The following is a 25,130-nucleotide window of genomic DNA, read 5'->3' as shown; positions in this document are numbered from 1 at the left end:
AAACTACTTTTATTAAAGATGATATTAAATACTTAATAATAAAAATGCACATTTAGTATAAATTATTCATTAAAAAATAAATAAATCACAAGCCTTGATTTTGCTCAAAACTATACACTCTAAAAAACGTTGAGTTATTTAATTTACCCAAACTTATTTGCTGCTTTGTTGGGTTATTTTTAACCTTTATTAGGTTTTTTTATTAATAACTCAACCAGTTGGGTTACAAATTTGAATTTCAACAGTGAACTGATTTAACTGACACAAAACAGCTGTATTAATATGTGTTTGTTGTTTTTCTGTTATAAAGTTAATTTAAGCTATAACGCAATAATATATATATATATATTTTTGTAAATCTGATTACCTCCCCATGTCTTGGTTTTTACTTGTTTTTGATGGCTATTTCACCATCCAAGACCATCTTTTAGAAGTGTTTGGATGTGGTTAAAATGTATTGTACATTGTGGACACTGAGTGAAGCCTGCTGCAGCTGCTGGGCAGTCTCTACAGCACACGGAGCTCCATATTCTGCTCAATCAACACATGATTTTCTGCTTGCACAGTTTTTAACTGTCTGGACTTTGTTCTGTTTCCTCATTGTTAGTGATTCTTTTATTAAGTGTCTGGAACTAAAATGTAATAGAAATAAAGCATTTTCAATATTTTTAAAATATGTATGTTATTTATTTACACAGCCATAATTATAAAATTAATAGTAGTACTAATAATAGTAGCAATAGTATTACCAGAATGGGAAAAATAAAATTTAATCATAATAACCCAATGCATTGGGTTAAAAATGTATTTTTAGGTGTACTGTCACTTTAAGGTAACATTTTACGTTCGTGTTTTGTTTTATGTCCTTGCACACTAATTGAAAAAGTCAGTCAGTTTGATTTAAACACTGTTAACTACCACCTGTGTTGTGATATTGTCCACTGGCAGCAGTAATGGTGCGGCGTGCTGCTGATGAAGCGGACGTGCTCGTTTCCACGGAAACGGGATGCGGGCTGGAGACGGAGAGCGTTTAAAAGCATCTCCAGCTGCGTGCGGATGCAGCGACATCCTACTAACCTACATACCAACCTGAAACACGCAATGGCGGCCAAAGGAACATTTCTCCACTGACATATGATGATCTACTGCGGCGAAGCGGAACATAAACGGTAGGTGTTGCGAGATTAGAACAGAATGAATGTAAATCCGCGTCGTAACGTGGAGCTTCGATGGTGTGCGGTGTTTTATTGATGTAATTAATGTAGCTGGCTGCAAAACTGCAAGCAGGTTCTGCATTTGTTGCAATTAAACGCGTGCAACGTGCAGCAGTTCTCAGTGTCGTATAGATTAAACACATGCAGCAGCATCACGTAATGGCGCCCAGATTTCAGGTGAAGGTAAGCTAGGGCGCTGCCGAACACAGCTCGTTTTGACCGGGTACACAGTCCTGTCTGTAGGTCAAACCTTTCGTCGCGTTTATAGGATGTGAATTAACGTTAAATCTGTTTTTTTGTTGGATGGGGTGACGTGTAGGGCTGGTTGACATTGCTGAATGACCGCGACATGAAAAAAAAAACAATAATGTTTTACGAGCTAACGAAGGCCTTGCTAACGCATGCGTTTACAGCATATAGGGGGTAAACTGCTTGTTTAATGCCAAGATACAGGACTGCAAAGCCATTGTATAAGTCCTTATAATAACTAGCGTTTTAATATTTATAACCAGCCTACTGTATTTGCACTGTGCTGTGTTTGTGCGTCTGTAAAAACAAACTTAGAAAAAACAGGTGTGAGATCCGTTGCTTAGTGCATAAAGGAGTCACCAGAAACATGTCATGTTGTGTTTGTGTGATGGACAAGGTCATTCTTTAGCTGATGTGGCCTTCGCAGAGTGTCCAATGTCACCCAGCTGTCCGTTTAAATCATTAACAGGTCACTATCCATTTTTAAAGAGAGTCGCAGTATGTGCACCAGAGACAGCTATTTATAAAAGGTGTGCGAATCTCTCATAGCAACCATGCAGACAGCATGAAAGTTTCATTTCTTTACTCATCGTATACCGCCTTCCTCTTTATGTGCAACAGAGGGTGCATTTACATGACACCATTTTCAATGCATTTTAGTGGCTTGAGAAAAACATCAATTCTTTTTTAAAGTGCAATTTTCTGATAATTATATTTATAGAAACTGTAAAAGACATTATTTTGTGAAAATGATGATGACGTTACCCATATATATGTTTCATGTTTATTCTACAGATGTGTAAAAATTCACCTAAACAACATTAGTGGATGACATGACTCTTGGAAAATAGATGACACAAAATAAACTCATCGTCATCATACCCAGAAATAACTATCATTCATCAATCATGGAGCTCAGAAATCCTGTGCAAAATATGACTTAAACACTTAAAGAGTACATTTAAACTGACAATAATGTACTAAATTTCAACTTTTAAAAAAATCACATTCAGTTGACAATGTTGTCAGATGGATTCGTAAAAACCAACACAATCTCATGGCAATTCATAACTTTTAGATTTAGTGGCTATTTCGTATGAATTTGTACTATCTAATTCGCACAATTCAGTACGATTTGCTCATCCCCCAATGACGGTTGGGTTTAGGGGTGGGGTTAGGTGCCATGCCTCCTTTTTAAATTCTTACAAGTTTGTACGACTGAACTCGTACGAATTAGCCACTAAAATATTAAAACGTAAAATACTTTTTTCACGTGAGATCAGGCTGGTAAAAACTAAACGGAAAAACTAACGTGGTAAATACAAGCAATCAATATGCTGACAAGTACTTATGCCGCAAATAGATTTAAAATCTAATTTGCAAAACCATAATGGTATAATTTTTAAAAACTTGCTCTTTGAAACCCATTTTTAATCATTTTAATGTACCCAGACCCCCAAATACTGTACCACTGTTTTGTTAATGAACAGTAAAAATACATAAAAGTTTAGCATTTTTAACTGAATGTAAACACCTTTAAATTTAGAGATTACCTTCTTCATATAAGGGAGTATGTGTTTTGCCAGTTTTTGTTTTAGAACTGTCATTAAATACTTTGACAATGACACATAAAAGAGTTCTGTTCATCAGATAATCATGAAAAAATATTTGTCTTACATATAATGCACCACAGAGAACTAAAACTATTGTTTCTTGAGCAGCAAATAAGCATATTAGAACGATTATACGAAACATGTGCTGGAATAGTTGGTGGATCATTCGGCTGTGGTGACCTTTGATAAATCAGGGTCTAAGCTGAAGGAAAATGAATGAATGAATATAAAGGAAATAAATAAATAAAAATAAAGTTATATTCAATTGTAATTATGAGGCTTTAGATCAAATAAATGTGAATCACAAAATTATTTTTAATAACCTTTTAGGACTTTTAATCAGTTATATTTGCTTCACTGTTATATTTTATTTCATGATAATAGAAAAAAATAAAATAGCTGCAGCCCATGCTGTAGTTAATATTTTGAAGATAACATTACAGTAATTCTTTGACTAAAGTCAAGAACATTAATAGACCCTTTTCACAAGTAGGGATGCAACGATTATGAATTTTGGTTGTACGATTATAGTCTAAGAAATAATCACAGTTTCACGGTTAACTCGATTAACTGCATTAATTGATTTCAATACCCCACTAGTTTAAAACTAGTTTAAGATTGTTTTCAATTTCGTTTTGTAGTTAAGACCCAACTAAATATTTGTTGCTTTTCTAGCTGTTTAAGTTAATTTAATTGAATATATAAAAATAAGTGGATATTATCGATGCCTTTATTGGGTAAAATTGCTCATTCAATGTGTTTTTGGTCATTATCAATGCACCGACAAAAATAGATCCAACGGCGAAACTGTCGTGCCACTGCTGCTTCAACGATGCTCACGCCTCAGGTTGACACACTGCTTCTGCGTGCAGTATGAAAGCTCTAATCTGTTAACATGGACGCCAAAAAAAAAAACCACACGCTCTGCTCTCGCTTGCGATGTGAAACAGGCTTGAGTCTTTCAGCACTCTCTCCAAAAACACTCGATTGATCTAGGCTGGCATTCGCCACGTGATCGCTCTCATCAGTGCCATTATTTTTAACTTTAAGTGGGGTTGCAAATTTGTGTACTTTCCATTGCTTCTTCCTTAAACTTTAGCCCTTTGCAATTCCCGCGGTCACAAAAGCCACCTGTCATCTCAACTAGGTGTGCCTGAAAATCGTGAGCATGTTCGTCGCGTCCCTTCATTGGAAATAACGAACTTGCACAAGCTTGCCTTATTTAATAGCCCCAGTCATAGTTAGTCTAGTGTGTGTGGTTATTGTTCTTGGTGTACTAACTACTGCACAGTTGGCATAACTTTTAGTTGCTGCATATTTTTTCCATGCAGAAATGCAATGTTGAGAAGCCTTTACGAATAATTAACTGTGACGAATTAAATCGCAGTTATTAGTGAAACCGGTTAATCTTCGCATCCCAATTCACAAGACTGTTTAGACATGTTTAATGATCATCAACATCTTAAATCCTTAAAAATGTTTAATATTTTGATAAAAACAATGTATGAACGTTTATATTTATGTATGTTTCATATCATCTTTGCATCAAATTGAATAAAACTAATTACAGCTTGTGCAGAGCGTTTGAAATGCAGTGTGTATAGGCAGGAGAGTATTTGACGTTATTCCTTCTTCCTCATTATCAGTCTCACACTATTTTATTCCTTTTTCTGAAAGTCTTGAGAACACAATTGTTGAGTTTTTCTATCATAATTTCAGCAAATAGGATTGTTACAAAATATTGTGCTCTCCCATTTACTGCGCTCTAAGTTTACCCAACTGTGATCTTTCCTCCTCTCCCTCATCCTCTTTCTTTGTTTTCAGTTCACTATGAAGAGTATGGAGCAGGAGCTGCAGTGTCCCGTCTGCAAGGACATTGTCAAGCAGCCCATTGTACTTCCGTGTCTGCACAGCGTGTGCCTGATGTGTGCCTCAGAGGTGCTGATTCAAAGCGGGTATCCTCAACCCGAGCTCCCGCCGGAGCCCAACTCACCCGCTTCCACCCCAAACATGCGCTCACCAAGACAGATGCGCAGACCCATGCCTAAATCTGACCGCGTGGACCGCCTGTTGCGCTCAGGTGTGTAAAAAGTGTCTTCAGCAGCTATGCTTCGCCCAATTATTTTAGTAGGATACTACATGAAAAAAACTCTCAAAGGAAATGTGCATGATAAGGTCATGTGCTCAAAATCTTCATCAGAAAAAAAGATATGCATATAAACTAATATGGAAGCAAATTTATCAAATAAATTGTGATTAAAAAGTGATTTTGCCTGCTGATGTGTTTGGATAACTGCACTGTGAAACATTTTATAATACAAAAAGTCAAGAAAACAAATTTTTTTTAGGCTGCTTTAACTTATTGTAATAAATTAATCAGGTTTCAACAAACAAATTGAAGTTATACAAAGTTTACCTTGATATTTTTAGTCAGTTTTATTATGAGTTGAGATGACTAGAAAAGTTCATTTGATTCAACTGAGGCAGCAAGATTATTTTTGCAGCGTAGACTTCTGTATAAATTTGCAACTTTGGATATGCGCATGATTAGTTCCATGTAAACAGGTTGATATGTTCAAGTAATGTGACTGTGGGTGTTTTTGTTTAGGCTCTGGGACATACCCGGGTCGCAGGCGAAAGGACGGCCCCCCACCTCTTATGCTGTTTCCTTGCGCCCCCTGTGGGCGAGATGTAGAACTAGGTGAGAGAGGACTGGCTGAGTGCATGAGAAACCTGGCACTGGAGAGGATTGTGGAAAGGTAATAATACATATCCAAATACATTCAGGCATAAATTATATTATATTATATTATATTATATTATATTATATTATATTATATTATATTATATTATATTATATTATAATTTTATCATTAACTTTTTATTTATTTATTTATTGCTTCTTAAAAACACAATGTTTAGTGTTCAATGTTATTATAATGTTGCATTATGTTTGTCTGTAAATAAATAATACAATGCAATAAATATAAAATTATTTTTTTTGTCTTTAAATTAATTTCCAAATTTAATAACCTAATTGTTTAATTTATTCTAAGAGAATTTTAATATAATATAATATAATATAAAATCTTCAGTTTATACTTGTTTATATTACTTACTGTCAACATTCTTATAAAATTTTTACACATTTGATTACAGACATTATATTTGTAAATAAAATATTAAAAACACAATAAATCCATTTAGGTTATTTTAATCTGAATAAAATCTTAAAAATAAAAATAAAACGATAATAAAAAAATAAAATATATTTAGTCTGATTAAAACCACATACAGTACTTGCAGACGAAAAACAAAACAAAAGAATGCCTTGCTAAAGGATCTCTCTCTCTCTGTTTCTCCTGCTGACTATAGGTATAGACACACAGTGAGTCTGGGCAGTGTGGCAGTGATGTGTCAGTTTTGTAAACCCCCACAGGCCCTGGAGGCCACTAAAGGCTGCGCAGACTGCAGAGCCAGCTTCTGCAATGAGTGCTTCAAACTCTACCACCCCTGGGGCACTCCTCGAGCCCAGCACGAACATGTTCAGCCCACACTCAACTTCAGGCCAAAGGTGAGCATCCACCATTTATACCCAATTACCTCTCATTCCTTGAGGTCCAGGATCCGATGACAAATGATTCTACATGAAACTGTATTTACTTCCAAAAATATGATGTATTTCTGCAAGAAACAAGATAATCATAATCTGTAAGCCCCTACCCAGGTAGCAAAGAAATCTGGCCCAGATTTGGCATAAGGCTGGCACAGGAGGCATTCATCCGGAACTTGTATACAGCATGTGGGCCAAACATGGCCTGGGTTTGGCAGAGGTGGCACTGTCTTTAAGGCGGCACACAAGATTTGGGTCAGATGTAAAATTTAGTATTTGGGCCAAATGGTAAAAATTAATATGTCACTCTTTTTGGCCTGTCTTGACCCACATTTAACATACATTAAAATTATTTTTGATATAAGAAAGAAATTCTGGGCGACATGGTGACACAGTAGATAGTGCTGTCGCCACACAGCAAGAAGGTCGCTATTTTGCATGTTCTCCCCGTGTTGCCGTGGGTTTCCTCCGGGTGCTCCAGTTTTCCCCACAAGTCCAAAGACATGCGGTACAGGTGAACTGGATAAGCTAAAATTGTCCGTAGTGTATGTGTATGAATGAGAGTGTATGGGTGTTTCCCAATGATGGGTTGCAGTTGGAAGGGCATCCTCTGCATAAAACATATGCTGGATAAGTTGGTGGTGGTATCTGCTGTGGCGACCCCAGATAAATAAAAGGACTAAGTCGAAAAGAAAATTAATGAATGAAAAAAATTCTACCAATGAGGTCGCTTTGAGAAAAAGCACACCACATCAAGACACACCAACCTATCTGGCCCAGTTATGAGTTATTACCTTGGCTGAGACCCAGTTGTGGTCCATGTTTGGCCCTTGTGTGGAAGCCAGACTTGGTCCAGTCATATACCGTAATTCACTGCGGCATGTGGGCCAAGCAAAGCCTGATTGTGTGGGCCAGAGCCGGGCCAGAGAAATTTTGCTATGTGGGTAGTTACTGTTGCTAAGTGAAGTTTGCACAAATATAAAAAATCCCAAATGTAAAGTAAAGTAGTTAGAGTGGCTGAATGTAGTATTGGTAACCTAGTAACCAACAGTAAACAAGTCAAGCATAATGGAAACAGCTGATTATGCTACACCAGAGTTTATTTGGCAAATGCATTTCCATCTCCCATTATTTGCATTTAGCCTTCTTTGGCAAGTCTAAAATCACCTCATGCGAGTGTAAAAGCTTTTTTTTAAATGTAAATTAACAGATTTTTATTTAAAATTTGGCATTTACATCACTCGTTTTTCCTGAGTCACTTTAAAATAGGCATTAACACAGGATGAGGGAAATCCAGCAAATATAAAAAACATGATTTTTCTGTTGTTGAAATTTTTGACATATAAGGACCACCATCTTGTTGATTTTAGCCATAAAAAGACGTCCCAGTTCTGTTTTCAATGCTACTGATACTTAACTTCCATCTGCATTCATGGCAGAGGGGCTTACCCTGGGGCGAATTTATTGATTTTGGGGCCCTAAACAATTCCAGCCAAGGGGTCCAAAAGATCTAAAATCTACTTTTTGTACTTACATTTTTTTATTATTATTTAGTTTTTTTCTTATATCATTCGATCTCTTGTTCTACATTTTATCTTAATGCAAAATAATAACATGTTAAACACCTTGTAAAAGTTTTGAAATGATTAATTTTCTTAAGAGGAATTCACAACTAAACATAATATATAAACTATTTCGTTTGATCTTTACTGATTTGACTGCTGGACTGGTCCATGATTGAAGGTGGGGGACATATTTGCGCAGATGTAATAATTACGTTAAACTTAACATTTTTACACCCTCACCATACAAAATATGATTGAAAACAATATTATATATAATTTATAGTATCATTTATACTTCTAGGTATTTATTTGAGGGCCCTTTATTTGAGTCAGTTGCATATGCAGATGAGACGTTATTATCAACAGATGATCATGAATTGTGTCTGTCTGTAGGTGCTGACATGCCCAGAACACGATCAGGAGAGGCTGCAGTATTACTGTAAGTCATGTCAGATGCTTCTCTGCTCTCTCTGTAAACTGCGTCGAGTCCATGCGGGTCACAAAATTGCACCCGTCACCCAAGCCTACCAGACTCTCAAGGTTTGTTTATCATTTTACCTCTGTTTTAATCTTGCATCAAAATTAATGTAATTTTGCTTGTGTTGGCAAATGTGGAGAAAATGTAGTGAAAGATGTTTCAGATTTTCTTTTAAATGCTACAACACTGCCACCTTTTGGCTGGACCAAAGCAATACACAAGCAGTATGAAACAATGGCAACAATTGTATGAAACAGTGCAATATATCAGTATTATTCAGTACTACTACTTAGTTTACGACTGAAAACTTGGACATTACAGGTAAACACGCTCAGTTGTGGGTTAACTTTATGTAAGTGAGGTATGTTTCTCTATGAAGATGTTTTTTTTCTTTAATCTGATGAGCATAAAAATATTTACATTCACAATGGCTTTTGAAATCTGTTGCAAATGGCAACAAGTATGATGCATTTTACACATGTGATTTTACCCATTTGAAAGCAATAATATAAATTATAAGTAATATTTTTATGATCACTTATTAAAAAATATATTCATACTTGAGTATGTTTCAGAGTATATTGCACACTAAATGACCATGGAACATTATTTCAGCCATATTTTATATTCACAACAATTAAGGTAGATAAATCATTTGCATTTAAAGGGACAGTTCACCCGAAAATGAAAATGCATTTAACATTTATTCACCTTGAAGTGGTCCCAAGCCTTTATGAGTTATGATCACAAAGTGTAATTTATTTACAAACTAATTTCAAGAGGATCACGTGCTTATGATTGACCACGGCGGGTCCCAAATTAGCTATCAGAACGCAGGATAGTGAAAGTGTCACGGTGGTTGACGTCGAACTTTTCTGTTGTGTTTGGCGTGTCTTCTTTGTCGTTCAGTCTGACTTTACAGCTGAGATCTTACAGTGTGACATGGGAGCCATGTTCGTGCAGTCTAAAGGCTGATTTATACTTCTGTATCAAACGCCGGCGTATGCTACGGCGCTGACGCATAGCCCTTCACCGTGGCCATCGTCGTCGCTGACGGGCACCTCTCAAAAAATGTAACTACACATTGCAATGACGCGTAGCGCAAGCTTTGTGATTGGTCGGCTTGGTAGCGCTGACGAGTCTGGGCGGGACCGAGAGCCGCATGAATGGTGCGAACATGATGGAGCCATTGTTTACAAGTGTGGAGTCCTGTAAAGGAGCTCCAGATGGAAAGTTTTGTTTTGTGTTTACCTCATAGTTAAAGTTGCTGCACGTCCGCCGGTTCCTGCCTCAAAATGAGCGAGTTTGAGCCACTTGTACATCCCGGAAGTGTTCAGGAAAACCAAAACAGCAACAAAGAAACTCGACACAGAGGAACATTTACACCTCACTGCCAACTAGCGTTTCAGAAGTGTTAATGCAGACCAACAGACAGCGCGCAGTAGTATAAATGCACAGCTACGCGCGTTGCATGCGCCGTGGGCTACGCCGGTCACTTGAAGCAGAAGTATAAACCAGGCTTAACACTATGTACAGTTGCCCTGAATCAGGCCAAGGAACGTTTGTCCCCCCTACCGTCTCCCCCGACACCCCGCACTCACATTACATTCTGGCCTGGGCACGCTTAAGTCATTGATGATTAGCTGTTTAGTAAGAAGCACTCTCGCTCAACACAGTGGAGATTTCTTTAGTTATATCGTTTAAGTTGTTTGATATGCAATGACCAGCAGGGCCGGAGCAAGCTGAACTGCCGGGTGGGGGTGGGGTGCTCTCTATTCTGCCACCCTAGACGCGGATATAATTGTGGGCGCGGGGGGTGAGGGTAGTGTCGGGGACACCGCTCTCTCTATTCTGCCACACTAGACGTGGATATAACTGAGGGCGCGGGTGGTGAAGGTAGTTTAGGGGACGCCGCTCTCTCTTATCTGCCGCCCTAGACACAGATATAACTGAGGATGCAGGTGGCGAGGCTAGTTTCGGGGACGCCACCCTCTCTATTCTGTTGCCCTAGGCGGCCGCCTAGGTTGAAACAGCAGCTAAATATTTTGCCGAACAGATCCGCCACTGTTGACGCTCATAAACAATCATAAAATCCTTGTGCTGCAGGAATTAGGAGGTTTGCTGAAGGTGCTGCTGTCCTGCAGTAAGGGGTTTGTGTCTTTAATAAATTACGACAGTTTGCGTTCATTGAACAGTAAGAATGATTAATAAATCCGTATCAAACAGTCCCCTAAAAGTCACATCTCGCTGTCAGTTTTAGACTCAGGCACATTTTGCTCACACACAAGCGTACCACGCCAAAGCCCAAGTGAACTGTGCCAGAGCCCGATTCAGAGCACTCACACTTCTCAAATGATCTGGGAAACGAGCCTGGGCACAGTTCGGATAGCATAGTGTGAGTAGGCCCTAACATGCTACATAGGCCCTAACCGGCCTTCAGTCATCATCACTCCAAAGAATCCCCCATTCATCCCTATTTCTCCTCCTCTTTCCTAGATGAATCTAGGACAGGGTGGCATGGGGTCTCAACGGTTAGCACAGCCACCTCACAGCAGGAAGGTCACTGATTTGAGTCCTGGCTGGGCCAGTTGATGTTTCTGTGCGGAGTTTACATGTTCTCCCCTTGATCGCAGTGTTTTTTCCCGGGTACATCGGTCTCCTCCCACAGTCCAAAGACATGGAGTATAAGGGAATTGTATAAAGCAAATTGGCACAGTATTAAAGTGTTTTAGTACTTTACCTTTACAACATAGCCATATGCTGATATAGTTGGCGGATCATTCCACCGTGTCAACCCCTAATAATCAAGGAATAGGCTGAGCGAACAAATTTGGGGGAGCTCTCGAGACCTGCCTGAGTCTTTCTCCCGTGACAGTTTGGCAAACACGCTTTATTATCAATCTTTAGCTAAGTGTGAACTCTTGGAAGAAGATATTTTGAAGAATGTTGTAAACCGGTTACCACTGACTTCTGTAGAAGGAGGAAAAGTACAGTGAAAGTCAATGACTACTGTTTTCCAACATTCTTTAAAATATGTTCTTGAGTGACCAACAGAAAAAAGATACTAAATTACTTTTGGAAAGAGTGAAGGGTGAGTAAACGATGGCAGCATTGTTGGGTCAACTCTACCATTAAGATAATTTAATTAATTAATTCATTCATTTTCTTTTCGGCTTAGTCCCTTTATTTATCAGGGGTCACCACAGCAGAATGAACTGCCAATCTATCCAGCACATGTTTTACTCAGCGGATGCCCTTCACTGGGAAACACTCTCATTACACCCTCATTCACACACATACACTACGGACAATTTTTGTCTACCCAATTCACCTATAGTGCATGCTTTCGGACTTGTGGAGGAAACGGGAGCACCTGGAGGAAACCCACGCCAACACGGGGAGAACATGCAAACTCTTTGTTTGCCAAGGCTCAAACCAGTGACCTTCTTGCTGTGAAGCGACAGTGTTACCCACTGCGCCACCAGATAATTTAATATGTTTTGTAAATTCATTAAAAAAATGTAGACACACACACAAATGCTATGTCTAAAATTGTATATTTTTGTAAACTCCAGGACAAGATCACCAAGGAGCTGAACTACATCCTGTCCAATCAGGACATGGTGTTGACTCAGATCACACAACTGGAGAGCGCTGTCACTCAAACTGAGGTACAGCCACCTTTTCCATCATCTCACACAAAAGCAAAGCAGATGTTTGATGCACTGTGCTCTTGTCTGTATGCATGAACGCAGGTGAACAGCGTATCGGCCAAAGAGCAGCTCTCTCACTGTGTGAAGGAGATAATGGCGCTGCTAACCGAGAGGCAGACAATGCTGGCGCAGGCTCTGGAAGGTTCACGGCAGAGAAGGGCAGATGCTTTGTCCAGTCAGGTGGCCGAAAAACGCAGCCTGCTGGAGCATGCTGGACTGATGGCTTTCACCCAAGAGCTGCTCAAAGAAAATGACCCATCGAGCTTTGTTCACGCAGCTAGAATAACACACAACAGGTGCGTCCCCCACTGACTGCCTCACTGTCTGCTGATAATACTGGTGTCTGTTCCCCGATTCTGAGAATGCTGGACTGTCGTCTGTCTTTTGCACAGATTGGCCCAGTCTATTGAATCTATGCAGCATTTTGCTCTCTCTGCCGATCCCTCGTTTCGTCACTTCCAGCTTGATATTTCCAGAGAGCTCAAACTCCTCACTGACCTGAACTTCATTCAGGGTAGGAAAAGAAACAAATACACATGAACAGTTTATAAAAACCACTCAAAATCTGTGAATCTACAAGGTGTTATACTGTATAAAGAAGCACATGAAATAAACATCTTCACAATGTATGAGTGCTGTGTAGGCAAAGCTCGCTGTATGCTAAAACATGCAAGCAACATATTAAAACTCGTTAGCAAGAAAATAGCAAAGTATTGTAGCTTATTAGAAACATGCTAACAATGTGCTGGAAAACCTTAGCATTAATGCCAAAACAAGCTAATAGGATGTTTTACCATGTGCTGATACTAGAATTATACCAACGTTATGTTGGTATAACAATGTCATATTGTAGCATCATGCTAAATCCTTCTAGCTACATGTTAAGATTGTGCTGAAACATGTTAGAAACATTCGAATAATGTGATAAGATGTCAGCACCATGTGGAAATGAGTTAACTACATGTTAACATTTTGCAATCTGGGGTATCTTAAGCATGATAGTAATATGTTAAACATTATATTGACATGCTGAAATAGCTACCTACATATTACCAATGTGAAGCAAGAAACATGCTAACAAGCTAGCAACACATTACTGATGTGTTGATATATGCTAGAAACATGCTAACAGTGTGTTAATGCTAACAACATGCAAAACAAGCTAGCAATACATTATCATTAATTAATTAATTCATTAATTCATTCATTCATTGATTTTCTTGTTGGCTTAGTCCCTTTATTAATCCGAGGTCGCAACAGCGGAATGAACCGCCAACATATCCAGCTCGTTTTTATGCAGCGGGTGCCCTTCCAGCCGCAACCCATCTCTGGGAAACATCCACACACCCTCATTCACACTCATACACTACGGACAATTTAGCCTACCCAATTCACCCGTACCACATGTCTTTGGACTGTGCAGGAAACCGGAGCACCCGGAGGAAACCCATGCAAACGCAGGGAGAACCAGCAACCTTCTTGCTGTGAGACGACAGGACTAGCTACTGTGCCACTGTGTCGCCTCAATGCATTACCAATGTGTTGAAATATGCTAGAAACATGTCAACAATGTGCTAATGCTAACAACAAACAAAACTAGTAACACATTACTAATGTGTCGAAATAGTCTAGAAAGATGCTAACAATGTGTTAACATGCTAACAACATGCAAACAAGCTAGAAACACATTATCAGCATGTTGAAATATGATAGAAACCTGATAACAACAACACGCAAAAAACAAGACAGTAACACATTACTGATGTGTTGAAAGATGGTAATAATGTGCGAATGCTAAAAACATGCAAAACTAGGCTAGCAACACAATACCAATGTGTTGATATATGATCGAAACCTGACAACAATATGCTAACATACATTACCAATGTGTTGAAAAATGCTAGAAATGTGTTAATAATGTGTTAACATGCTAACAACATGCAAAACAAGCTAGCAACACATTATCAGTATGTTGAAATATGATAGAAACCCTAATGACAACATGTTAACATGTAAAAAACAAAACAGTAACACATTACCAATGTGTTGAAATATGCTAGAAAGATGCTAACAATGTGCGAATGCTACAATGCAAAACTAGGTCAGCAACACAATACCAATGTGTTGAAATATGATAGAAAGCTGATAACAATATGCTAACATGATTACCAATGTGTTGAAATATGCTAGAAACACGTTAACAATGTCTTAACATGCTAACACCATGCATAGCAAGCTAGCATCACAAATGCAAAACAAGCTAGCAACACATAATCAGTATGCTGAAGACAGAAGCCTTTTAACAATGCTAACATGCAAACGTGTGAATGCTAAAAACATGCAAAAGTTGGCTAGCAATACATTACCAATGTGTTGAAATCTCATAGAAACTTGATAACAAAATGCTAACATACATTAGCAATGTGTTAAAATATGCTAGTAACGTGTTAAAAATGTGTTAACATGCTAACAACATGCAAATAGATTGCAGTACTTGCAGTAGTTTTTAATTCAACCAGGTTCATCTTAATTAACTTTATCCAGTTTATTTTATTTTTATTTATTCGGTGTTACAGCTTTATAGAAACACACTGGTTGTTTTTAATTCAACCAGGTTTGTCTTGATTAACTTTATCCAGTTTATTCTATTTTTATTTATTCTATAGGAACACTCAGTGTAATTTTATTTACATTCATTTAATAATGCAAATCTTAAATAGGATTTAAATTAGACTCTGCAGATGTAGGTATTAGTATAATGTCCAAAAAGTATGAGATTCCATACACCCCACAATGTTTCAGTTGTATTTATCAGTGATTATATAAATTGAAAAGTAGGCAATAAGATATGTTGAAAGTAAGGTTTTACCTGCAAAATGTAATCTTATTTATCACCAACTCTGTTTGCAAACTAATCAATATGACCTATCCCATCAGCCCCTTTCGCACCTGTAATTGACACCCAGCGGACCCTCGCCTATGACCAGCTCTTCCTGTGCTGGCGGTTGCCCCAAGACTCCACTCCAGCCTGGCATTTCTCTGTGGAATTTCGCCGACGAGGGGTAGTGCCAGGGGGCGGGGCAAGAGGGGGTATTCGCGGGGGATTGGCTGCCGCTCGCTGGGGCTGGCAGAGATTGGAGGAGGTAACCGGGACCTGCGCTGTGATTGACAGGCTGGAGATGGACAGTGTGTATGTGCTCAGAGTGAGAGGCTGCAATAAGGCCGGCTTTGGAGAATACAGCGAGGAAGTATATTTACACACACCACCAGCTCCAGGTAAGATATTTCTCTTCAACACAAGACATAGTAGAAGCAAAACTCATTTCCAAATGATACTCATCTGCTCATCTTTCTTCTATTCTCTCTTTTTTTTTCTTATTTTTATCCATTCCCATCTTCTCTTCTGTCTCCAAAGCTTTCTGTTTTTCCATGTTTTGTTTCCCAGCTTTAATGACAGCAGTGCTAAACTGCCAACTTCCCTGTTCCATTTTTATAGCCCTTAAAACTCTTTCTGTTAACGTAGCTTTGTTCTTGTTCATACACTCACTGTCCACTTTATTAGGTACACCTGTCCAACTGCTCGTTAATGCCAATTTCTAATCAGCCTATCACATTACAACAACTCAATGCATTTAGGCATGTTGACATGGCCAAGACGATCTGCTGCAGTTCAAACCGAGCATCAGAATGGGGAAGAAAGGTTAGTTCATTGACTTTGAATGATGCATGGTTGTTGGTGCCACGCACAGCCATCTCTAGGGTCTACAGAGAATGATCTGAAAAAAGAAAATATCCAGTGAGCGGCAGTTCTGTGGGTGAAAATGCCTTGTTGATGCCAGAGGTCAGAGGAGAATGGCCAGACTGGTTCAAGCTGATAGAAAGGCAACAGTAGCTCAAATAACCACTCGTTACAACCGAGGTATGCAAAAGATGCTGAACCTTGTGGCAGATGGGCTACAGCAGCAGAAGAACACACCGACAGCCTCTCCTGTCAGCTAAGAACAGGAAACTAAGGCTACAATCCATACAGGTTCACCAAAATTGGATAATAAAAGATTGAGAAAACGTTGCCTGGTCTGATGAGTCTCGATTTATGCTTCGACTTTCGGATGGTAGCGTCAGAATTTGCCGTCAACAGTCATCAGGTCTCAATCCAATAGAGCATATTTGGGATGTGGTGGAATGGGAGATTCACATCATAGATGTGCAGCTGACAAATCTGCAGCAACTGCGTGATGCTATAATGTCAATATGGACAAAAATCTATGAGGAATATTTCCAGTACCGTGTTGAATTTATGCCACAAAGGATTAAGGCAGTTCTGAAGGCAAAAGGGGGTGTACCTAATAAAGTGGCCGGTGAGTATATTTCCCTAATGTTTACATTCTTTGAGCCATTTATTATTTACACCACTTACTCTGTTTATTTTCCATGCAAAACCCTTGATGTAGTGAAATATTCTGTTCTGATGTGAATGTCTACTCACTTTGTAAATGTGGCCAGAAGCATCTTTAACGCTGCATAATGCTTTTTAACACATTAAATAGAGGCCCTTGTTACAAATAATAATCCAGGGTTTGCAGCTTCCGAACAGAAGGCAGATGTTCCCCAAATTAAATGTCAATATTAGCTTATTCCAAAACATTTTTTAAGAGTAGATAACTTTATTAATTTATTTATATTACACAGAATCATAAGTTATTAGATGAAAACACTTAAAAATAGCATTACTGAATATATACATAATTATTCAAAGATCTGTGATTTTTAAATGTTTCTGTAAATGAAATTATGATAAGATTAATAGATTTTTACGCTGTTATTAACTTTGTATTCAAAATACCATCAAAAACAGGATTATTAATTTTAGGGATTAAAAAATATTCTTACAAACAATATATTATTTAATAGTAACTATATTTTTAAGATGATGTGAACATTTAGTTTTGAAAAAAATCTGCCTTTCTGCTGGAATGCAAATCGTTTCCCTCTTTGCAGTCTTGATTCTCCCTGCTATTCCCAGACTGCATTTTAGGGCTGGGCGGTACGGAAATAATGCAATCTCGATTCATTATTTTCCATATTGAATGAGAATTATATTTATTTATTTATTTAGATTTACAAGAGTATCCCATCATTGGCTGAAGCCACAAAATGAGAAGGTCCATTAAATATCTCTAATATCAACACATCGATATCCCATTATTTTACATTTCTGCGGTGGATTGGCTTTTAGATCAATATAGAGTAAAAAAGTCCAGAGCTTATCATTATTAATGACATAAATTGTATCGCGATTCAATATCATATCTTTTATCGGCCCAGCCCTACTGCATTTCTTTGTCTTCTTTCTTTGTTTACTGTTTTCCTGATTGCTGTTTTATATGCTATGTCTTCCTTCTGCATATACAGTATATCTCCTATTCTATACTTCTCTTGTCCCTTTTCCACCCACCCTTAACTCCTTTTGTTTGGTGCCTTAATTCTATGTCCCTCTTTCCCCTCTTCTTCTGTCCTCCTCCAAATTTCTCCCATGTTCCCTTTGCTGTTGTCTCCCTTGGCCTCTTCGACAGTTTTGAATTTTTACCTGGACTCTCGCTGGGGTCTGCACGCGGACAGACTGGTGGTGAGTAAGGAGCAGCGATGCGCCCGCAGTGTGCCCGGTCTGTCTCTGCTGCAGGCCGCTGATCGGGCACTGACCTCCTGCCACCTGACAGCGGATCTGCTGGTGGGAGATGTGGCCATAACACAGGGACGACACTACTGGGCATGCTCAGTGGAGCCCGGCTCATATCTGGTCAAGGCAAGTTCTGGAAGAGGAAAAATATATACAGTTGAAGTCAAAATTATTATTATTATTTTCTTTTTTTTTTCTTTTTTATTATGTTTAACAGAGCAAGAAATATTGTATAATGTTGAATATATATATGGTATAAATTCAATAATATTTCTATTCTGGTGAAGTCTTTATTTTAAAAGCAGAATATTTTTTTCTAAAACCATTTTAGGGTCAATATTATCAGCCCCTTAAACAATATTTTTTTAGATTGTCTACAGAACAAACCATCATTATACAATGACTTGCTTAATTACCTGTGTCGCCAACCTAGCGGCTTTGTTACTATATTTAGCGACTTTTGACACCCCCTTAGCGACACATTTTCAAAAAGCGACTAGCGTCAAATCTAGCAACTTTTTTAGTGTTACTGTAGATTTTTATAGACTCTAATGTGTCCGTACTGTACTGTTTCTACTCCTCTCAATGAGCTGTGGGTGATTTTGTCAGTTCCTCCCCCGCCTCAGAGCACTCATAGACAGCCCACTCCTCGTACAGCAGTCAGTCACTCAAACTGTACATGCAGCCTGAGTATGGAGCTAATAATATGCCAAAACAGTCTGAATTTGAATTGTGTTAATCTGAAATATTGACAATTGTAATTTAATAAATCTGAATTTTTGTATGCCATAAAAATATTTGAATTTCTTAATTTAAATTTGAATTTCTTAACTTGAATACTGAACATCTTAAAAAATTTAAGACAACTGAACTTTTCAAGGCTGAATTTTTTAGACATTTTCAAACTTCAGTTTTTTTGTGTTCTGAATTTAGACTGCAGAAATCCAGTTTGTAAAAATACAGTTTCAATTTTTCAAGATGAAAAAATTCAGAACATCAAATTCAATATACTAAAATTCAAAACCAGAAATTCAGATTGTGAAATTCAGATTCAGCAGAAAGTAGGTCAGGGGTGATCAACAGGGAAGAGTTGAAAATCACAGATGTTCCGAATTTCTTTATGTTCAAAAACTTGAAACTGTATTTTTACAAACCAAATATCTGCAGTCTAATAATTCAGAACACAAAAAATCTGAAGTTTGAAAATACATCTATAAAAAATTCAGCCTTGAAAAATGTCAGATGTTCAGTATTCAGGTTATGAAATTAAAATTAAGAAATTCAAATTCAAAACAGTATATAAAATTCAGATTTATTAAATTACCATTGTCAATAATTCATTCATTCATTCATTTTCTTGTCAGCTTAGTCCCTTTATTAATCTGTGGTCGCCACAATGGAATGAACCGCCAACTTATCCAGCAAGTTTTTAAGCAGTGGATGCCCTTCCAGCTGCAACCCATCTCTGGGAAACATCCACACACACATTCACACACACATTCATACACTACGGACAATTTAGCCTACCCAATTCACCTGTACCGCATGTCTTTGGACTGTGGGGGAAACCGGAGCACCCGGAGGAAACCCACGCAAACGCAGGGAGAACATGCAAACTCCACACAACGGCAACTAAGCCGAGGCTCGAACCAGCGACCTTCTTGCTGTGAGGCGACAGCACTACCCACTGCGCCACTGCTTCGCCTATCAATATTTCAAATGAACACAATTCAAATACAGATTGTTTTGGCATATTATTAGTTCCATACCTGAGAAGAGATCGATCCTCTGCATGCCGACAGCAAATGATTTTGCACCTGCGAGCGTCAGGTATTTTCCTTGTAACATTACAGTCAAGCTGATCAGCTTCTCCTTTGTTTTAAATTAAAATTTTCTTGGTTTACAATCAGAGATAATTTAGTGGCAAGTTTTGGAACTTGTCTGAGTTTATTTGGTCTGGGAGATTACTACATATTCATTATACATCTATAATAATGTAATGTGAAGTGATGCACAGAACAGAGATTGGTCAGGCAAGCAACATTCAATACAGCAGCAAACAGATGTCTAAGGGCAATCCAGAGTCGTAGTCAAAATAACAGGCAGATGGTCAAAAAGGCAGGCAGCATACAACATAAACAAACAAAACAAAGCGAGGGTCAAAAACACGGCAAGGCAAGGAAAACGCGTCGTAATATTTACTTACAGTTCTACAAGACTCGGCAAAGTATGTGTGTTTGTGAGCTATGTATATAGTCCTGAAATCAGTCCATGTGCAGCTTCAGACTGGAATTGTAGTCTATAAAATGGCGGATTTGTAGTTCTATGTGATCTGTGTTTACCAGTAATCTGCACAGGTTGGATCGCTCGTGACCATGACAACTAATATAATGTATTCAAACAACAATACATTTAATCAAATTGACCTGCATATATAACGTGTAGTGCAAATATAAACACCCCTTTATTGACCATTGGCTGTTAAACAAACAAAAACTGCTGGACGTGATGACGTCAGTTATATGCTAAATAATGTATGACATAATCTAGCAACATTTAGTGACTTTTCGAGCAGAGCTTAGCGCCTTTTCATTGAAAGTAGTTGGCAGCACTGCTAATTATCCTAACTTGCCTAATTAAGCCTTTACATTGCACTTTAAGCAGAATACTACTAATAGCAAAGATAGAATAATTCAGTTATTAGAGATGAGTTATTAAAACTGTTATGTTTAGAAATGTGTTGAAAAAAATCTCTCCGTTAAACAGAAATTGGGGAAGAAATTATACAGGGGGGCTAATAATTCTGGAGAGCTAATAATTCTGACTTCAGCTGTACGTATAAACATCTCCTCTGTTTAAATGTTTTATTTGTCTTTGGGTTTCCCTCAGGTTGGCGTAGGCCTGGAGTCAAAACTTCAAGAGTGGTTTCATCTTCCTCAAGACATGGCAAGTCCAAGGTACTAACTACATTTCAGAAATGAAAACAGGAAGGAGATAGAAAAGACCCACTCTAATAATAAAGGGACAAGAATTATCTGTAAGAAAGAAAAAGTTTGCTGCAACCAAAAAAAAAAAAACACTGTAGCTCTTTATGCTTCCATAATGAAGGAGTTGCAGTTACACACACTATCATGTCTGTTCAGAGACAGATACTGTGCCTATATAAAACCACCATACCTCTTTGAAATGATTACTTTATCTGTCATAAAGCCTGAAATCAAATATAATCCAAATAACTTTTCCAGCCTTTGAAATGTTTTTGTAGCCTTCTCTTAACCTGTGCCGTTCTACTTTATCCTGAAGGTCTTCTGAAAGCAGGGTTTTATGTGAGTAAATGTATAGATTTTCACAGGGTATGGGGATATTTAATAGGCACTGTATCTGATGTTTGGAATCTCAATCTTAAGGGTCATGGGAGTCATGGGTCATTTACCCAAATCTTCTGAATTCTGATGTTTAGGGGTCGCACAGTGCTAAAAGAAGGGCTGTGCAACCGGTGTTTGTCTGGCATTTCCAAATAACTAATAACTAATTTGATATGGTATGTGTAGGGATACACCAAAATGAAAATTCTGGACCAAAACTGAAACCCAAAAATTCTGGATGCACTTGGCCGAAAACCAAAACCAAAAATACTTTGTAATAGTTATGATTAGTTTATTAAATAATATAATTTCATAATATTTTAGAAGTGAACTAAACAGATTATACTAATTTTAGATTATACAGATAAAAAAAAATTGAAAAAAGACAAGACTCAACTTTTTAGTAAAATGTGTAACCTCACTAAATTCATATCTACATTTTACAGATTTGATCCAGACAGCGGTCATGACAGTGGAGCTGAAGATTCATCAGATTCTCCTCCCCCTTTTGCTTTCCTCACAATGGGCATGGGAAAGATCTACCTGCCTTCTTCTGTCAACTCCCATCACTGCAACGCTAATTACAGAGAGTCTGGCTTCACTAATGGCAACGGCCCTTCCTCGCCAACCGGCGTCACTTATCCGTTGCCACCGAGACTAGGAGTGTGTCTCGACTTTGAGAAGGGGCGTGTCACATTTTACGATGCCCATTCGCTCCGCCCACTATGGGAGGGGCCTGTGGACTGCTCCGCCCCAGTGTGCCCTGCGTTCTGTTTCATCGGAGGCGGGGCTCTGCAGCTACAGGAGCTGGTAGCCAATCGTAACGCAAATCAAACCCCTGTGAGACGAGTCACCATACAATCACGTGTCACAAAACTGAACTGACCTTCGTTTTTATAATTCGATTTTAAGAGACTCGATTTTAAGTTTTTAATTGCACCCAACGTAAAAACCTCTGCTGGTGTTTCTTTTGGTATTGAGAGGCCTTTATTGTGGCACTGCTTGCTGAATTTTAAAACTTTAAAAAAGAATACAATTAATTTGCTGTCACCTACACACTTACCGGCCACTTTATTAGGTACACCCGTCCAACTACTCGTAAACGCAAGTTGCAGCAACTCAATGCATGTACACATGTAGACATGTTGCAGTTCAAAACGAGCATCAGAGTTGGGAAGACTTATTATTATTAGAGTTATTTAAATGACTTTTAACGTGGCATGGTTGTTGATGCTAGACGGGCTGGTCTGAGTATTTCAGAAACTGCTGATCTACTGGATTTTTTACGCACAACCATCTCTAGGGTCTACAGAGAATGGTTTGAAAAAGAGAAAATATCCAGTGAGCGGCAGTTCTGTGAGCGCAAATGCCTTGTTGATGCCAGAGGTCAGAGGAGAATGGCCAGACTGGTTACAGCTGATAGAAATACAACAGTAGCTCAAAACTCATTACAACAGAGAAAGGCAGAAGAGCATCTCTGAATGCACAACACATCCAACCTTGAGACAGATGGGCTACAGCAGCAGAAGACAACACCGGGTGCCACTCCTTTCAGCTAAGAACAGGAAACCGAGGCTACAATTTGCACTGGCTCACCAAAATTAGACAATAGAAGATTGGAAAAATGTTGCCTGGTCTGATGAGTTTCGATTTCAGGTGATACATAAGGATGGTAGGGTCAGAATATGGTGTCAACAACATGAAAGCATGGATCTAACATGCCTTGCATCAACAGTTCAGGCTGGTGGTGGTGGTTTAATGGTGTGAGGGATATTTTCCTGGCACAGTTTGGGCCCATTATTACCAATTGAGCATTGTGTCAATAACACAGCCTACCTGAGTATTGTTGCTGACCATGTCCTTCGCTTTATGACTACAGTGTACCCATCATTTGACGGCTCTTCCAGCAGGATAATGCACCATGTCATAATACGTCAATCATCTCAGACTGGCTTCTTGAACATGACAGAGCTAACTGTACTGAAATGGCCTCCACAGTCACTAGACCTCAATCCAATAGAGCACCTTTGGGATGTAGGGGAATGGGAGATTCACATCATACAGTAGATGTGCAGCCGACAAATCTGCAGCAACTGTGTGATGCTATCATATCAATATGGAGCAAAATCTCCGAGGAACATTTCCAGTACTGTGTTGAATCTATGCCACGAAGTATTTAGGCAGTTCTGAAGGCAAAAGGGGGTCCAACCCGGTACTAATAAGGTGTACCTAATAAAGTGGCCGGCGAGTGTATATACCCATGAAAACTATTTAAACAGCATACTCACTTATATAAACACACACACTATATGCAAAATTATATATTTCCCAATTCATAAGCAGTGACATCTGTGTTCCAGTGTAGGAAATTGTGCCTCAAAGTTTTTTCATACTAGATTCCTCCCACTTGATGTATATTATAGTGATATAATATACCTTGTATTAAAGTGATTTTTGTTTATTAATCTCTAAACAGAGCAGAAATTCCAGACTGTTATACAAGGCCTAATTTTATAACCCACAATACTATTGTAAACATCTGCTCTTTAAACCTCTAGCCATGTGCTTTCAGGACAGATCTGTCAAACTCTTTCAGCTGTCAAGTGGAGCATTTACAAAGATATTTACTCAACATGCGTCTCATGCCAGACCAAATGCTTCTCGCTGCTGCTTTGCCTTAGATGGTTAGGAAGAATTTTTGATTTGTTGAAAAAAGTGGCTTTAAGGCTGCAGTTGATACTTTACTTTGAGTAATTTATTAAGACAAACTCACCTGTATAGCTTACACAAACTGTTGTTTTGAATTCCCATATGCTAGGAAAATATTGAAAGCTTAAAATAAGTGAAGAACAGAAATCTTCAATGCAATAGATTGAAAGTGCACCGCTTGGCTCAATATTAACGCCATCGAATGTGTGTGTATGTGTGCACTAATCCCAACATTATAAATCACCTTATGCAAATTCACACTAAAGCTTTGTAGAGACTATTTTTTAAGAGTTTGACTCGTGCGCTTCCCTTGGAATGGCTTTAAAAGAGTGCAGTTTGGCTGGAGAGAATGATGGCTTTCGCCTGCTGGTGATAAATAATTCTAATAAATAATACTTCTCTGAAAATGAATCCCATTCTAGTCTTAATGTCACTTAAAATAATATACTAAGGTGTGCTGTTGTTTTTTTTTTTATCAGTAGGGGGCAGCATCTTATTGAAACATGAGAACGCTGGTCCTCCTGCAAGGTGGATTATTAGACTATAGCAAATGCCCCGGTTTAGCAAAACATTTGACTATCAAAGGAATTCAGGTCATTTATGAAAAAAAAAAAAAAAAAAAAGCGACACTATATGTGGGATTTCCATTACTTTAGTTAAATTTTCATTAAGCAGAGAGCCCATGTCCATCAGACCTCGATGTAAATGTTTAAAGCTTAAACCCCCTAGAGGAGGTCACAATTCATTCAGGCTCACCAGAATTGAACAACAAAAGTCTGATGAGTCTCTGTTTCTGCTGCCATACCTGTCAACATTGGAAAATAAGGGATATGCCCACCATAATAAGGGACCCCCCCCCCCCCTCACCCCCTCACCCTTTTAAAAAAATCCCGAAATTACTAAATATATGTTTATTTGGAGCTGTTTCATTGTG

The 25,130-nt window shown here is 38.4% G+C and overlaps 1 protein-coding gene across 4 annotated transcripts; it reads left to right on the top strand.

Annotated features, from left to right (window-relative positions):
- Positions 1 to 997: 997 nt before the first annotated feature.
- trim46b (tripartite motif containing 46b) lies at positions 998 to 24,607 on the top strand. Of its 4 annotated transcripts, none has more exons than XR_015515628.1 (12): positions 998 to 1,169; positions 4,901 to 5,156; positions 5,685 to 5,835; positions 6,452 to 6,650; positions 8,648 to 8,794; positions 12,308 to 12,403; positions 12,488 to 12,741; positions 12,838 to 12,959; positions 15,383 to 15,721; positions 15,861 to 18,248; positions 21,012 to 21,079; positions 21,934 to 24,607. XR_015515628.1 is itself a non-coding variant. In XM_087293783.1 (12 exons), exons 2-12 carry the CDS (start codon positions 4,907 to 4,909, stop codon positions 22,370 to 22,372), a joined length of 2,295 nt encoding a protein of 764 aa, XP_087149909.1. In that variant the 5' UTR covers positions 998 to 1,169; positions 4,901 to 4,906; the 3' UTR covers positions 22,373 to 24,607. The 4 variants fall into 4 exon arrangements, 2 of the variants coding, with proteins under 2 accessions (XP_087149909.1, NP_001076569.1); XM_087293783.1 differs by having other exon boundaries at positions 18,019 to 18,248; XR_015515629.1 differs by lacking the exons at positions 21,012 to 21,079; positions 21,934 to 24,607 and having other exon boundaries at positions 15,861 to 16,145; positions 16,195 to 16,511.
- The last annotated feature ends 523 nt before the right edge of the window (positions 24,608 to 25,130 follow it).

This window comes from Danio rerio, chromosome 19, assembly GCF_052040795.2.
Source record: "Danio rerio strain M-AB ecotype USA chromosome 19, GRCz13ab, whole genome shotgun sequence".
NCBI classification, from domain to species: Eukaryota; Metazoa; Chordata; class Actinopteri; order Cypriniformes; family Danionidae; genus Danio; species Danio rerio.
The sequence above is the reverse complement of the archived record's forward strand: the minus strand, read 5'-3'. Positions and strand labels throughout refer to the sequence as shown.

Bases quoted from the DNA above. Each gene is read 5' to 3' on its own strand.
- trim46b (XM_087293783.1), top strand. From the start codon at position 4,907: ATGAAGAGTATGGAGCAGGAGCTGCAGTGTCCCGTCTGCAAGGACATT. The intron at 12,960-15,382 runs GTAGGAAAAGAA...CTATCCCATCAG, and splicing joins TGACCTGAACTTCATTCAGG to CCCCTTTCGCACCTGTAATT. The intron at 18,249-21,011 runs GCAAGTTCTGGA...GGTTTCCCTCAG, and splicing joins CCGGCTCATATCTGGTCAAG to GTTGGCGTAGGCCTGGAGTC.